This window comes from Ceratocystis lukuohia (genome assembly GCF_044167205.1).
Source record: "Ceratocystis lukuohia strain C4212 chromosome Unknown Supercontig1_pilon, whole genome shotgun sequence".
NCBI lineage: Eukaryota > Fungi > Ascomycota > Sordariomycetes > Microascales > Ceratocystidaceae > Ceratocystis > Ceratocystis lukuohia.
Genome location: NW_027263520.1, coordinates 4,953,765 through 4,968,218, shown reverse-complemented (window position 1 = coordinate 4,968,218; position 14,454 = coordinate 4,953,765). Strand labels below are relative to the sequence as shown.

Here is a 14,454-nt window from a genome sequence, read left to right as displayed (position 1 = left end):
GCTGGCGTGCCATTGCTATAGCCTCCGCACTAATGCTTCAAAACCATCAGTGGGCTCCAATTCGAATATCGGCCTGTTTTTTTATCAGGGCAGCCTCTCTCTCTTTCATATGGGTAACGGATGGAGAAATGCAAAAAAGTTCTAACAGCCTTAAGCAAAAGCCTTCCGCGACTCCAAGGCTTATCATGACGTATGGAACCAAGAGGCTGAAGGGGGAATACAAAAAGTTAGAGCAAGGCAGCACGGCTATGTATTCATATTTGTACAATAGTTTCAATCATAAAAGACATCTCAAGCTCAAAACTCAGCATCTAGTTGTTCATAATCGTAGAACAAATGTTATGAATTCTTTTGAAGGAAGCGGAACATTTAGCAAAAGAAGGGGAGAAGAGAAAAAAAAGAGAAACATAAAACATGCAGTAGCCATTAAAACAAAAATACTTGTACATCCCAATCAACCTCGGGCTGCCGTTTCTCAGTCAGAATCGTCGTTAATAGTCGCTCGAGCGCGGTCAATAGCCGTGTCACCAGAGGGCTTGTTGGACGCCTGGATCTGGGAAGGAGATCTGTGGAAAGCGGCCTCCTCATCCTCGGCATCTAGCTGTGTCAAAAAGGTTTCCCACTTCTCAATAAGCTAATGTGTTTGTTAGCATCTAGCCTCCCATTATAGAATCGCTTTTCTTTGCTTGAGTCAGGACCTACCTCCTTTTGGGCTTCGACAGCACCCTCTAAGAATGTCTCTACGCCACTTTTGAAGTCTTCAACCTTCTCACGCTCAAAACGATCCAGCTCCGTACGCATCAACTTGCCGATATCTTCAAACAGCAGTCTTGCTTGGTGAGTCTTGCGCTCTGCCTCTGCCACCTCGGCATTGATCTGATTGATTCTGTCCTGCTGGCTCTTGCCCTGTCGTAAAACCTTATCCTGAGAAGCCTTGCGCTTCTGGAGATCTTGCTCGGCAGAGTGCCACGAGTGAAAGGCTTTCTGACGCTGGCCGAAGGCTTGCTTGACAGACCCAATAAGCCTAATGTACTCGTCAAGAATAATGCCAAAGGTGAGCATGTCTTGCATGCCTTGGCGCTCGTAAACATCCCGAATAGTAAGCTGAAGCTCAGAAAGAGCCTCAAGGGGGCCCGACAGAGTGGGGGATAGCTCTACGGTGGAAAGGGCATGAAGAGAAGCAGAAAAGTCAGAGGCTGCCTCAGCCATGCCCTTGCGCTGGTTAATCATAGACTCCATAGCCTTCATTAGAGCGCGCAGTTGGGCCTCGAGAGCGTCGAGATAAACCTTGCGATCGTGAAACCACTGCATCAAGTATTAGATAGGATTCAAATCTGACCAGATGCTGAATACGTACCTCATCCTGTTCAACGAACTTGTTGCTAGAGCCAACACCAATACCAAAGCCAAACATGCCCTTGCTTTCCGCAGGCAAGGGGTCGCGGCGCTCTTTGTGCTTGATATCAACATTAAAGGCTTCGCTCTCTAAGAATAGCTTCAAGTCAGCATCGTGCTGCAATGTCGGATGTGCTGCGATTTTGACCAGCATCTTCTCCAGCGCTGCCCTTCTGCTCTCGACGAAGTTAGTATCGAAGCGGTTTAGAGCCTGCTTCTCTGGAGCCGGGGGGACGATGATGCCTGGATTGTTCCCGTGCAGTGTAGTGTACAGCCAAAGGAAATCACGGTAGCGGCGCTTCACTTCAAACTCGGGCTGTCGGTAAGCTTTAGAGGTGGTCTGAGTGCGAACCGAATATACAATGTGTGAGCTGGTCAAATCGCCGACTTTATGCGGGTCGCCCACTGTGATGTGGAAGGTCGGCTTAGCGGCGCGCTCGATGCTGACGCTAGGCTGATTGTTGGATTGGACAGGGCTCGCTACGGCTGCGGCAACGGGTGGTGGGGCTCGCGGGCCTGAGAAGCCTTGCGAGATATCATCGTCGATGTAATGCGGGTCGGCAGGACCGCGGCGAGCAGACTGCTGTTGCTGAGGGATAGTAGTGCGGACCACCAGCTGCTCTTTCTGCGGCAGTGGGGGGCCAGAGGCGGAAACAGGAACTGTTTCGCTCGAGGCATCACTACCACCACCAGGTAGGCCTAGGGGGCCCAGAGGGTCATCATCAACAGATTGGAGCTTGGTAGCCTGGGTGATCATGCGGCGCGGACCGGTGGACCGAGGACCAGCCTGGCCGCTGGTACTGCTTGTGGGCTTTGAGGCGCTGGGGGGGGCTTTTCCAGAATCGGAGGTGCTTGTAGGCTGTTGAGAGCTAGAGCTGGCATCAGCCCAGGGCGATGGTTCTAAATCCATGGTTGGACTCAAGGCTTAATATAAGGTTGGAAAAGAAGTTCCGTTGCTTCAAGAAAGCAAGTCAAAGCTCGCAGCTCAACGACCGAGGTCTAGATGGAACGGCTGATAAAGGAAGGTCCTTGATGTAATCGCGAAGTCTAGTATCACAACTTGGGTCAATTCGGCAGCAGTTAAATCAATAGAGGCTATTTCTTTTTAAAAGCGTTCTTAGTGCCTGTCGACGATAATTGAAAGCGTCTGTACGTAAGGAGATGCGAATCGGGTGTTGTGTCTTTCTAAGCATGGACAATCGATTGCGTTGGAGTTGATTGCGCTGGGGTTTTAGAGCTCAACCTCACCTCACCCCTCTAGCCTGTTACGCCAGAAAGCATACCTGTTGTCACTATATTACAACCACTTATGACTAGCATGCTGCTCCAGCCTGGAAGATTCCAAGCGAAGAGGAATATATAAATTATGAAATAGCAATTATTTAATTCCAAATTTCAAGCAACGTCCTGAAACGATATGTCAACAAGAATTAATGAATTCAACCAAATGTAATACCGATTTTACGAGACTTTGGCATAGTATGAGGCTTGTAGGAATCTACCAGCTTTAAATTTCTAGATACTAACCCTAATTAAAGCTACTAACATCGCTAATCCCATCCTAGCTAGTACAAACCCTAAAGCTGCCTAACTCTTCCCCTCATCGTTCAGGATCATAGCATCCGCCTGCAAGCACTAAGTTCATTCTCGTGAACTGCACTTTGAGCACTGGAGTCTGCTTGGTCGGCAACGCTGAAATCTGGTCTGCTGTGATTGTGACTTCCTTCCCCTTGCGCTTGCCTGAGCCCGAAGTAGCCCCGGTCGCACCACTACCACCGCCACCAGAACCACCTGTACCATTTGCTGTCCCTCCAGTCTGGCCATTAGCGTTGGCCCCACTGGCGGAAGCGCCACTAGCATCGCCACCATTAGCCGTCGTAGCATCGCCTGAATTGATAGTGATCGCCTGGGACTGGGTGATGGGCTTATGGCCTTGGGCAGGCATGTTGACGTCCCATATCCGCACACTACCATCATGGCCACCTGAGGCAAGAACAAGGGACTCAGCATCAAAGCTGAGGGATGTCACGCCGCCTTTGCCATGACCGCGCGACCGCTTGATTCGCGTGCCCTTTTCCAGGTCCCAGTAGAATATATTGCCAGCATTATCGCCACTGACTATGAGCTTGCCGTTTGGCGAGCACTCAATGGCAGCAATATAGTCAGTGTGGCCGGTGAATACACGCACGCATTCGCCAGTAACGACAGACCACATGCGGATGGTTTTATCCGTCTCGTCCGAGGCGGAAAACACGTACATGCCATTGGGATGCCATGTGATGGCAGAAATGCTTGTGTCGTGACCTACCAGAAGACGCTGAGCTGAAGCATGGTCTTGCATCCATACGCGGGCAGTGCGATCCCAACCACCGCTGAGGAAGTAGTGTCCTTGGGGACTCCATTTTACCCGCATAACAGGACCTGAGTGGCCCCTGTACACGCAAAGGCAGGTCCATGTATCCAAAGACCACAGGCGAATCTGGCCATCAGCGGAGCATGAAAGCAGAAGTCTGGTAGATGTATCTAGCGGGGCAGGAGCCTGTTTGCCCTCGTTTCCAAATGGTGTACTATCCCATTTGGCCGTACCGTCGGAAAACGACAGGCCGAAAACGGGGGCCGAATGGCCAATTAGTTTGCGATTGTTGATCTTTAGATCTTTTTCATCTGCCATGCGCGTTGTTAGAGGGGATCCATCAAGAGTCCATACCCTGATGTACGAGTCCATAGTGCCGGCCGCAGCAAGCTTGTTGTCTGGGGAAAATTCAAGACAAGAAACCCTGTAGTTGGTTAGTATTATTTTGGATTAAGAAAGACAGAAATAATAGCGGAGATTATGCAGACTCACATGCCACATGTGTTGTGAAAAGTATACATCAAGGCACTGACTCCAGGACCAACACCGCCCGTGTGGTTGGTGTCCATTTTGAAGCGATCTCGGTTCTCGCGCACCTTTTGCATCTCCATGACAACATCGCGAGCCCGAGAAGGCGGTAGGGGAAGATCATTGCGGCTGGGAACATCGCTACTTTCCTCCCGTTTTATCCGACGTTCAAATTCATCAACTAACGATGGTTTGCCAGCGATAGGAGGATTGCGCTGGTCTTCTTCTTCTAGCTCGGCACGGACGTCGTCCTTCAAGCCCTCTTCCATGGGTAATGGACCAAGCTTGAGGGGTGTTGTAGTTGTCAATACATCTTTGTTTGATAGACCGGTGTAGTGACCAGGGATTCCCTCATCTCGATCAATATCCTCAAGATCAAGGCCTTGGCTCCGGCGGTAGATGGCCTCGAAACTGAAGGGCTCAATAGGGCCGCGTGAAACAGATTCAATCTGGCAGTAGGCTTGGATAACATAGCTGATGACAGCGCCGCCATTGTCGTTCTCACGTTCGAGAAAGTGAAAGAGCGGTCCAACAATGGCCTGGTTCAGAGGAATTTTGTACTTGTTGTTTTTATACAGCTGTGTAATTTGGTTTTCCTTGACATGCTCGGGGCTTGTTATTGTTGAAAAGACGCGCAAATCGTCCTGGTGATACCGCTCAAAAAATGGGTTGACAGCTGCGAGAAGGGCTTTAGCGTCCTCACGGTAATTTTGTTCAAGCAGTTCTATCCAAGCATACACAAAGTATGGCCAGAGCAGCTTGCTAAGTTCAAACTAAAGACACGGGGGAGTCAGTACATAGGCTATGCGTATACTGCTGCGTATACTGCTCATGCGAGTAGAGCGTTACCTTGTAGATCTCAAGATTTGTCTCAACCCAGTCTCGTAACAGAGCAAACGCTTTGTGGTACTTCCTGGGGCCCATGATAGCACTGTCGTCATGGATAGGGCGGCCATCTGGACCAATGTGTTTGGACTCATCTCTGAAGACTAGCTCTGTGCGTGTGTAGCCCCGTTTCAAGAGGTAGTCGGTAACCTAGACACCACGATACTAGTTAGTTTTTATGTGATATTATATGCATTAATATTGCTGATAACATGAGGGAAGCACGGGAGTTCCCAGTAATGAAACAGTGAGACTCTAGATGGGCACCTATTGTAAGACTATTACTCAGCCAAGCCATCATCCAGACCACCGATAATGCGCCCATCCAGGGTCACTGGCCGCCTCATAGGATTCTTTTTCTAGATTCTGGACCTCCAGAACTAAGAAGATGCACAGGGACGCCAGGCGAATTGTCGTGGGATGGAAAAAAGACAGTCCCGGTCCTATGGTGAATGGCCTCGACGAGAGCGGTTATGGCATTTGCAGTCTCACATAGAAACCCAACTAATAGCAGATCGCAAACAAGATGCACAAACAAGGACGTCATTGATAGGGAGGTACAAGGCAAATTCCTCCATCCCCTTCCAAAAACCGGGAGCAATTAAGAGCGCTCAAAGGAAACTTACGATCTGGTTGAGATTTTGGTTAGACATTGGCGCCGGGGCAGTTGTAGCGATGGCAGTTGCTCCGACTGCCGGGGGAGCAGTGACGGCTCCGGGAACTGCAGACATGGGAAATGAAAATCGCCGGAAAACTCCCACTGGTCAAGCAAGTAAGAGACAGGCCGATGCTTGGTTTAGTCGAAGCGCTTCAGAGATGAGTAGAAGATGTAGTCGTATGAAATAATAGCTATAAGAAGACGCAGGTGCTGTTTGAAGAACCAAAGGTGTTGGAATGAGGTAAGATGTCACGAAGGAAAATAGTGAGAACTTGCAGCTTGTATGCACAGGGGGGGGGATCTGAGTAAGGACAAATAAGGCAATCAGCAATGGCTAACAAAGAGGTTGATGAAATTTTGTCGATACAAATTAATGAGGCTGCAAATGAGCGAACGAACGCCTTTGACAAGAGGTTGCTTCTTTGTCGTCGTCGTCGCGGTTTTAGAGGTCGCGGCATGTGTCAATTTACCGATGTTTACCCGTGACACTGCACTAAATCGCTAACCCTGTAGCCTAGTGTCACGTGGTAGCACTTGAAGAGATTCAAAGTTTAGGCGGCCACTTGCAACCCTTCAAGTACATGCACTATCTAACATCCATTACTACTACTTGCACACAGAATGGATGAAATGCAGATTGACAGCGGGGTGGAGGAGCCTTTTGTTCCCTTCACAATCCCCGAACGCATTCAACAGCTCGGCGAAATTGACAAGGCAAGTTTGGCTAGGGCTCTCTACCGCCAGACCACTAGACTAGTGACAACCGCTCTCCGTGACACCATTACTAACAAAGCTCTTTAGGACCTTGTCAAACTAATGGAACATACGGGCGATGCTATGGCCTCTCTTGGCTACAAAGAGTCCGAGAACCCGCAAGAGCAATCCCGCGTGCAGCAGGAAACTTTTCACAGGGCCATGAACGACTTGTTGCGCACGCTGCATACTGTCGATGTGCATATGAAGCGGCAGATCATGGGTCTAAAAGAGGCTGGCATCATTGTTCTTGAGGAGCAGCAGCCCAAGACATCGCTAAAACCACACGGCATGGGCGCTGTCGGCAAGCTAGATGCTGCATGGTTAAATAGCCGGAGCAATAAGGTCGAGGGCGACATGGAGGCTGAGCTGTGGGCTGAGGCGCGCAAGTTCCTGGAAAAGGCAAAGCCGGGCCCTAGTATGTGAGGCCTGTCTTTTACTCTTCTTACGGTTTACTCTATGAGCCGGACTGCTCGATGTCTTGGACATTGGATGCTTATGTACGGCCCTGGAGCGCGCTCGGAACTACAGAACGAGTAGGCCTGGAGAGAAAAGCCTGGAGTTGCCTTTGTTACTTTATTGAAGTTTGTCATTATATTCAAGGCTCACCTTGGAGCAAGCAAATAGCAAAGCGAAAGGAACAAGGCCCTTTTTTTCAATCTCGAATTAAGCATACTAGAAAAAAATTAATAAGCCACCCAATTAAAACCTAATGTAGTCACCCATATATCGCCTTAGCTTCACAATGTAAAGCTGCGTGTACTCTCAACTAGCCCCTCAGCTCTCTTGGTAATGGCAGCCCACTCCGGAGCAAAGGCTAGTAGCTGATCGAGCACCGGGATATTTCCGCGTACATTCGCGTCCGACCAGATGCACACGACCTCACCGCCAATCCTGCCCTTCGAGCCTGTCGCGGAAACCTCTGTTTTTGCCTCCGCCTCCGCCTCCGCAGTCCATTCTACGTCAAGCGTCCAGGACTTCTGCCAATCCCGACGCCAGAGCTTAACCTGGCACACTTCTTCAGGCACAGGCGAAAAACGCTCATCCCATGGCCCACTAGAAGCAACGCCAAATTTCTTGATTGGCGCGTTAAACCGTACAAAGCAGGCTTTGGTGTTCATTCCATTGATGCTCAGAGAAGCTTTACGTGCACCGCTAGCTACCCGAGTGACGTTTATGGCAATAAAGTCCTTGGTCATGCCTTCATAGCCAGGCACAGGGCTTGGAATAGTAGACAGCTTGTCAGTAGTGTTGAACTTGCAGCCTACAAGTCCGGCACGGCTATCTTTGTCATCACAGACCACAGGCACACCGGCAGAAGCCGGTATCGAAGCAATGATGGGACGGATATAATCTTCTAATCCATCTAGACGAACAGTGCTGACACCAGTGTCCAAATTGATGCTTTGCTGGAAGTACGACTTGTAGCGTGCCTGGGCTGAGAAGGGGAATGCAAATAGGTTGTACACCAGCGTAATCACAAATACAATTAAAAGTACAAGTGGTAGACGTGAGGGTACGCGGTGCAGAAATGGTAGAGCCGGAATGCAAGCCAGTAAAGAAAAGAACCCGGCAAAGACATAGGGAATTAGCGTATTAGAACCGTCAGCACCAGTTTGGTTCATAGAGGACATAAGGAAAAGGCCAGTCGGCACGAGAAGCATGAGGTTAATAGGGCCTAGGATAAACGCCTGCAAAAGCCAAGTCCAGCTATGCAAGTCTGTAGACCAGTCTTGCTCGCCTCCGTACACCTCAGCGTGCGACTCTCGGTGCGTGCGGATAGCAGCAAACACGGAACGCCGATAGCCGGAAGCAAATGTGGTGCGGAAGCTACGCAAGTTATTAGTTGCAGTGCCTCCTCCACCCAGCAGCGGCGTCTCCTCGCCAGCTGGCTGTTCTGGAAATTCAGAAGCCATACTGCGACTGTCAATTTCTCCAGGAGTAGGCGAAATTAGTGCACTTTCTTCGCTTTCGCCAGCATTAAGATGCTCAATCGCACGCTGCATTTCATGAACGCGCAAGGCATACTTTTCCTTGCTAGGTAGACTGAACAACTCAAGCAACGCAATGATGAAAGCAATGTAGATAGTCGAATGCATCACAACCAACGAATAGCCACTGACTATCCTCCATTGGCTCTCGGCTATAGACAATCCAAGGAGAACAACCCAGCCAAAGATATAGAGCCACATGAGCGTATAGGCGCGCTGGAAGGCTGTGGGGCGCATAGAACTTGCGCCACGGGCAATGAGCCACAGGCTGAACAATGCCAACGAGAACATCATGGCCCAGACAGTGTATTCATTGCCGTAGGAAACCAGAGGGTTGATCCTGTTGACTAAAAGCGCCGTGCTAGAGATGAGCAAGGTGGAAACGGCCAGGGCAATTGGAGTGCGAAAGAATCCATGGAAACCATCGATTTGGATAGAGTAAATCTCGTCAACATCGCGAACACGAACAACGGACGTGAATAAGTAGTACTTATCCAGACGCACTAGTATAATGGTAATGAGAAAAAGGACGACAGGGCCAGTGACTAACAAGGTAGCAGACCACGCAAAGAGGCCTTGACGCTCAAATAGCACAAATGCAGATCCAAAGATGTCAAACCATACGCCATCCTTTCCGCGCCCGTTTTGCACAAGGTCCTCACGGTTATCACTACGTGGTCCGGTAAACGTCTTGCTAGTGTCGGAAGTAAGGCCGTCAAGTGTGGCCACTGAAGCGGAGAGCATGTGCCACAAACTAGCAGTTGACGCATGGCGTACATCATCCTGATTGGTATGGTATCTAGCTCTAGGCTTGTAGAAAGCAAGATCCAAGCCACGCTGGCCATAGACACCATCCAAAACAATGTAATCGGTCTGACTCTGGATAGCGCCAGATCGAAATCCCTCGTCTCCTATGACAGTGCCAAATGGATGCTGAGATCTAGCATAAGGTTTAGTCACCTGTGCATCCGAAGTCCGGAAAAGAACTGCACGACCACCACCACCCGCACCCTCCAAGTTTAGAAAGGTGTGTATGAATGGCATTAAAGGGCTTTTTCCGAACGCACGAGCACCCCAAAGGTAGTCTTCTTCGCCATTGTTAAACATGGCTACAAGCCCATTCTTGGGTTGGTTTCCTGGCTTGGTGTAGTGGTTGATGACTTGCAGCACTGAGACAACACCCATGCCATCGTCGGTAGCGCCAAAACCTGTTGAGACACTATCATAATGGGCGTTCACAAGTACGCCATTGCCGCCATAGCGCTTTCCAGGGACATGTTCCTCATGCCACCATTGGTTAGGGTCGTCCTCGGTCCCGCGGATATAGACATAAATGTTAGAGCCCTCAAAGTAGTGGCCCATGGCACAGAAGCCAGGCACGTTGCGCACAACCGTGCCGGTAGTCACATTGGACAACATGTCGCTGAAGACGACAACGGAGGCGTTGGAGGCAGATTTTCTAGACGGGCTATTATGATGAGAGCTTGTTAGTAAGCTAGGGAATCCGTACTAAGCATAATGGATGAGCTCTCGACTCACCTGTAAAGGCCCGCCTGATCACCCAGCTTCTCTAAACCAAAAGACGCATTATTGCGATTCAGAATATCCTCGACCTGCTTCATGATATAGTTGCGTACATCGTCGTTCGCATGTGACGCATACGGGTGGTATTGTTCTGTGATTTTCAGCAAGTCGAGCCATGCCTCTGTAATATTCATCCCAGAAAGCGCATCAAGATCATCTGGCGAGGGGGGTGCTGGTACCGATTCATGGACAAAAACGCTGGGAATCACCAAGGCGGCGTATATCAGCGCCAACCAGAAGGTGACTTGCGCGGGGCGGAACGCGAAGGGGTTCGCGAGAGCCACCATAATGAAACGGCAATGAGATAAGCCCGATGAACAGTATTTGTATTGGTATGTGTGTGTTTTTTTTTTTCAAGCACAAGTCGTCGAGCCGTATAGGCGGTTGGTCGGTTTGGTATGAAGTGTAGGAGAGTAAATAGATCTCGAAAGCTAATTTAAGCTATGCAGAGGCGATGCGGGCAACAATCTATCAAGGATCAAAGCGCAACAAAATATTGCGAGCTTTTTTTATCCTGTCGCTGTCGAGATTCGTCAATAAACAGCTTTCGTCCAGCTGACGCCCTGTAAATATCGCATGTAGGTTAGAACGATAGTGGCGCTAAAGATCTTGGTTTCTCTTACTCCAAATTTTGAGCTCCGGATATGTGCTGATTTTTTTTCTGAGAGCTTGACGCGATTTCAACCAAGATTTCACGGTGTGAAGCTAGCTAGCTAAGAAGCTTGTGTTATCAAATCAGCGCAGCAAACGCAGAGGACCTAACCACTTATCCCTGCAAGACGCACGTCACTGAAACATACGGTAAGAAGGAGAAAGAGGATGGATTCTTGATTGAGCGTCACCAGCAAGGGAAAGGTCTGCAATGAGTCCGTTAAACCCTCAAACAAGGACGAAGTGGTAGAGTCGACAAGTACACGGGGTTGAAAGAATTTTTACACAAAAGAAAAATGAATATTGAAATTTGAAATTTGTGCATGATCTAATTACAAGTGAAGCATTCAAAACGAGCAACTACTTTACCTGCTCATCTCCAAGTCGCACCTTCCTAATTGAAGCTGGCGCGGACGGCATATAGCGGAGCCATGCTATTCTTTTTCTTTCCTATCTTGAATCCTAAAAACGAGAGCAGCTCTGATATGACTTAGTTAATGGTAGCCTTCTAATGCAAGCAAGTTAGGCCTGAGAGATAAGACAAAAGCTAGCTGGACTTTTCTACAATTAATACGACCTAGCCATATGACAGGATGGAAGCGCAACACAATTGATCTACATAGGAAGTAAAAATGTTGGGTTAAATTGATACGAAGGGAAGGAAATAAATGACTATCGCACGGGAAAGTGAATGAAAGGGAGTTGCCTCAAACAAGTTTAGTAAGTAGTACATGCAGAGGGAGAGTATACATTACTTGGGTTAGCCGTCCATTAGCATAATCCTGACGTTGACCTCACCAAGTTCTGATTAGCCCGTTATTTGACTTGAAACAAGCACCTATCCGCATGTGCGATTGTTTCATTCTGAAATCGCGTCTGGGTAACAGAGCTGCTTTGAACGTGTGCTGTGTTATCCAGAAACTGAATCCCCCGCTGACTGTCAAGACAGTGCTATAGCTTGTAGCTAGATTTACAGGACAGTTAGTCTGAGCTTAGTCGCAGTGCTGTTAGCTCTTCTCTTGATTTGCTTTGCGTTTCTTCGATCCATGGGATGGCAATTTAAAGCTGTAGATGGTTGCAGTTAATCGCTATGGCAAGTGGTAGGTGTTACGCTCTAAAGTCCATTTTTTACTGTAGCTTATGCTCCAGGGGGGGGAGGAGGAGGGCGAGTATCCGGTGGTGGCGGGGGGGCCGATGATGATGGCGGGGGAGGCGGGGGCAAGCCTGGGCCACTAGAATACTGTGAAATGAGATCATTGAGGCCGGCCATGCCAGCACCGCCAGGGATACTAGGAGGTGCACCAATAGGAGCCCCAGGAGCACCATAGCCGGGGTAGCCAGGGTAGCCACTGTACCCAGGAGCAGCGTAGCCACCGGCCGCTGGCTGATTCCAAGGAGCCGCAGCAGCAGCTCCAGCACCAGCGGCTCCGCCCGATAGAGGAGCAGGGACGCTGGGAGGGGGGGGAGGTAAGCTAGAGTTATAACCGCCGTACTGGTTACCATTGGCGTGGCCGCCATAGTAGTCATTACGATCGCCACGATCTCTGTGGTCACGGTAGCGGTCTCCCCGGTCTCCCCGGTCGCCACGATCCCCGCGATCCCCACGATCGCCGCCATAATCATCGCGACGTCTATCACGGGCCCAGGGAGCGGGACCACCACCGCCACTAGGACCGTTGCTATGATCAGCATCTTGGTTAGGTTCTTCACGGCGAGATCTCCAAGGTGCAGGTCCACCAGTAGGCTGTCGCTGCCAGGGCTTGGGGTTGTCGTTTGCGCGTTCTTCTGTACGGTCTGCATAGCTGCCAGGCCCGGCTTCGATACGGGCAGGAGCTCCATTGCTGGCAGGGCCACCACCAAGCTCTTGCATGAGTTGCTATTTACAAGGTTAGTATTTCCTGTGGCCATCGGCTAGCTAAAAAAAAAAATGTGACAACATACCTCGTATTCACGATCAACTGCGTCGCCCTGGGTGATGGCGGCACGGCCTCCACGGGGGCCATCACGCCAATTAGTTCCGCGCTGTCTGTCCGGACAATCACGAGCCATATGGCCGGCATTGCCGCAGACACGGCAGATGATGTTCGCGGTGTAATTGGGCTTGTCAGGGCAGTCATATTTACGATGACCAATCATACCACAGTTCTGGCAAGCTTGGTTTTCATCATCACGAAGAGTACCGTTGAGAGCAGCAAGCTCACGAAGCTGGTTACGCTTGAGCTCGTTCTGGCCTTCGGGAATCGAGGCAGCCTAGATGACGTAGATTAGTATCTTACTCCAGCCAACAGTAGCCTCCTCTCCAGACATGATAGGAAGGTGAGTGTCCTTACAGTCTCAATAACATTGTGGATTAGCTTCTTGGCCTTTTCGACCTTTTCCTCAGTATCAGCCATGACAAGACAGTGGAGGTCTTCTTCCTGGTTGCTAGAGTGAGCGGCATCAGATCGACCCTTACCCTCCTTGACGGATCCCTTGCCACGAATCGCAATTTTGGCGCCGGACTCGGTCTCCATCTTCTTGAGGGTATTTCCACGGGGTCCAATCAGTAAACCAACTTGAAACCTATGTGTTAGTCCTAGATCATATTACATGGAATTGTCGACACGTTGAAAAGTAGAAGAGCGAGTTAGGTTAGAACAAGCTGGGAGAGTGCATGGTAAGTATCGCGCAAGTGAGGCCCTTCACGTGCATCCTGGTACTACTGAGACTGAGACTGACACAATATGTCGGTGGACCGTAGTTGAGGAGCCAAACAAAAACGAACTGTAGCGAGGGGCAGAGGGAAAGAAGAGTTAAAAGAAAAACAATACACGCAGCAAGACGGGAGGTATCTCGACTCGTGCCTGTATAAAGAGGAAGGGGGAAGACAAGCACGCATAGTTAGTGGTGTGGGTTAGGGGGTTAGTAATCATACTGAAGTTAATTTCCGGATAGTCGTTGACTGGCACATAGACCTTTTCCTGGGTCTTGGTCGGCCGACGGTAGTCCTGGGGTGGGTGGTAGTTTGGTATTATCTTCATTGCTTTTTCAATGAGTTTGTGGCGCTCGTCTTCGAGGCGCTTTCGGTAACGGTGCTCGCGGGTGTTGGTACGGCGACCGTGACTATCGTACTGGGGTGCAGGAGAAGGAGATCTGTGGAGATAGAAATGGATGTTAGCGCGATCAACTTTCCCAAGTCAGCGGAGGGTTGATTGCCTTACCGATCGCCATCAGCGGGCACAACATCGTCAATCTTTAGCTTTTGGCCAATCTCCTCGATGCGCAGATGCAGGGTATACGCCTCCAGCTGTTCGCTTGTCATGTTGGCTGTGATGGCAGTTGGAAGGCCCATGAGACCAGCAGCCTTGTTCTCAGACGCGTCGCCCCAACGGTTACGCTTCTTACGACGACGAGTGCCATCGGCCTCGGTTCCTGTTATCAATAGTTAGCATAGTCGAATACACCTAAAGAATGCAAGGTCCAGGAGAACACACTGGGCTCGGGGCTACGGCCACGCTTCAGATCAGAGCCAGGCGAATCATGATGGACTGGAGGGCTTTGGTCATCACCATCATCGCCAAGACGGCGACGGACTTTGCCCAGTGGAATGTTATTCGAGCCGGTGATGCCTTGGTTTCTCCACGACATCTTTTTTTATTTTTCTTCTTCTAAATTGA

The 14,454-nt window shown here is 49.9% G+C and overlaps 5 protein-coding genes across 5 annotated transcripts; 1 reads left to right on the top strand and 4 right to left on the bottom strand.

Annotated features, from left to right (window-relative positions):
* Positions 1 to 475: 475 nt before the first annotated feature.
* Positions 476 to 2,305, bottom strand: HOO65_011233 (Vacuolar protein sorting-associated protein vps5; the record flags this gene model as incomplete). Its single annotated transcript, XM_071005656.1, has 3 exons — positions 476 to 634; positions 703 to 1,305; positions 1,358 to 2,305. 3 exons carry the CDS (start codon positions 2,303 to 2,305, stop codon positions 476 to 478), a joined length of 1,710 nt encoding a protein of 569 aa, XP_070863054.1.
* Positions 2,306 to 2,995: 690 nt separating this feature from the next.
* HOO65_011232 (Transcription initiation factor TFIID subunit 5) lies at positions 2,996 to 5,892 on the bottom strand (the record flags this gene model as incomplete). Its single annotated transcript, XM_071005404.1, has 4 exons — positions 2,996 to 4,172; positions 4,241 to 5,049; positions 5,126 to 5,311; positions 5,788 to 5,892. 4 exons carry the CDS (start codon positions 5,890 to 5,892, stop codon positions 2,996 to 2,998), a joined length of 2,277 nt encoding a protein of 758 aa, XP_070863053.1.
* A 548-nt stretch (positions 5,893 to 6,440) lies between these two features.
* Positions 6,441 to 6,998, top strand: HOO65_011231 (Mediator complex protein; the record flags this gene model as incomplete). The annotated part of the gene is made up of 2 exons (XM_071006193.1): positions 6,441 to 6,575; positions 6,621 to 6,998. 2 exons carry the CDS (start codon positions 6,441 to 6,443, stop codon positions 6,996 to 6,998), a joined length of 513 nt encoding a protein of 170 aa, XP_070863052.1.
* A 314-nt stretch (positions 6,999 to 7,312) lies between these two features.
* On the bottom strand, positions 7,313 to 10,434 carry HOO65_011230 (Vacuolar membrane protease; the record flags this gene model as incomplete). The annotated part of the gene is made up of 2 exons (XM_071005376.1): positions 7,313 to 10,031; positions 10,103 to 10,434. 2 exons carry the CDS (start codon positions 10,432 to 10,434, stop codon positions 7,313 to 7,315), a joined length of 3,051 nt encoding a protein of 1,016 aa, XP_070863051.1.
* Positions 10,435 to 11,936: 1,502 nt separating this feature from the next.
* On the bottom strand, positions 11,937 to 14,425 carry HOO65_011229 (Branchpoint-bridging protein; the record flags this gene model as incomplete). The annotated part of the gene is made up of 6 exons (XM_071005477.1): positions 11,937 to 12,674; positions 12,740 to 13,048; positions 13,129 to 13,352; positions 13,713 to 13,930; positions 13,999 to 14,209; positions 14,272 to 14,425. The coding sequence occupies 6 exons, from the start codon at positions 14,423 to 14,425 to the stop codon at positions 11,937 to 11,939; spliced, it is 1,854 nt and encodes a 617-aa protein (XP_070863050.1).
* Positions 14,426 to 14,454: the final 29 nt, after the last annotated feature.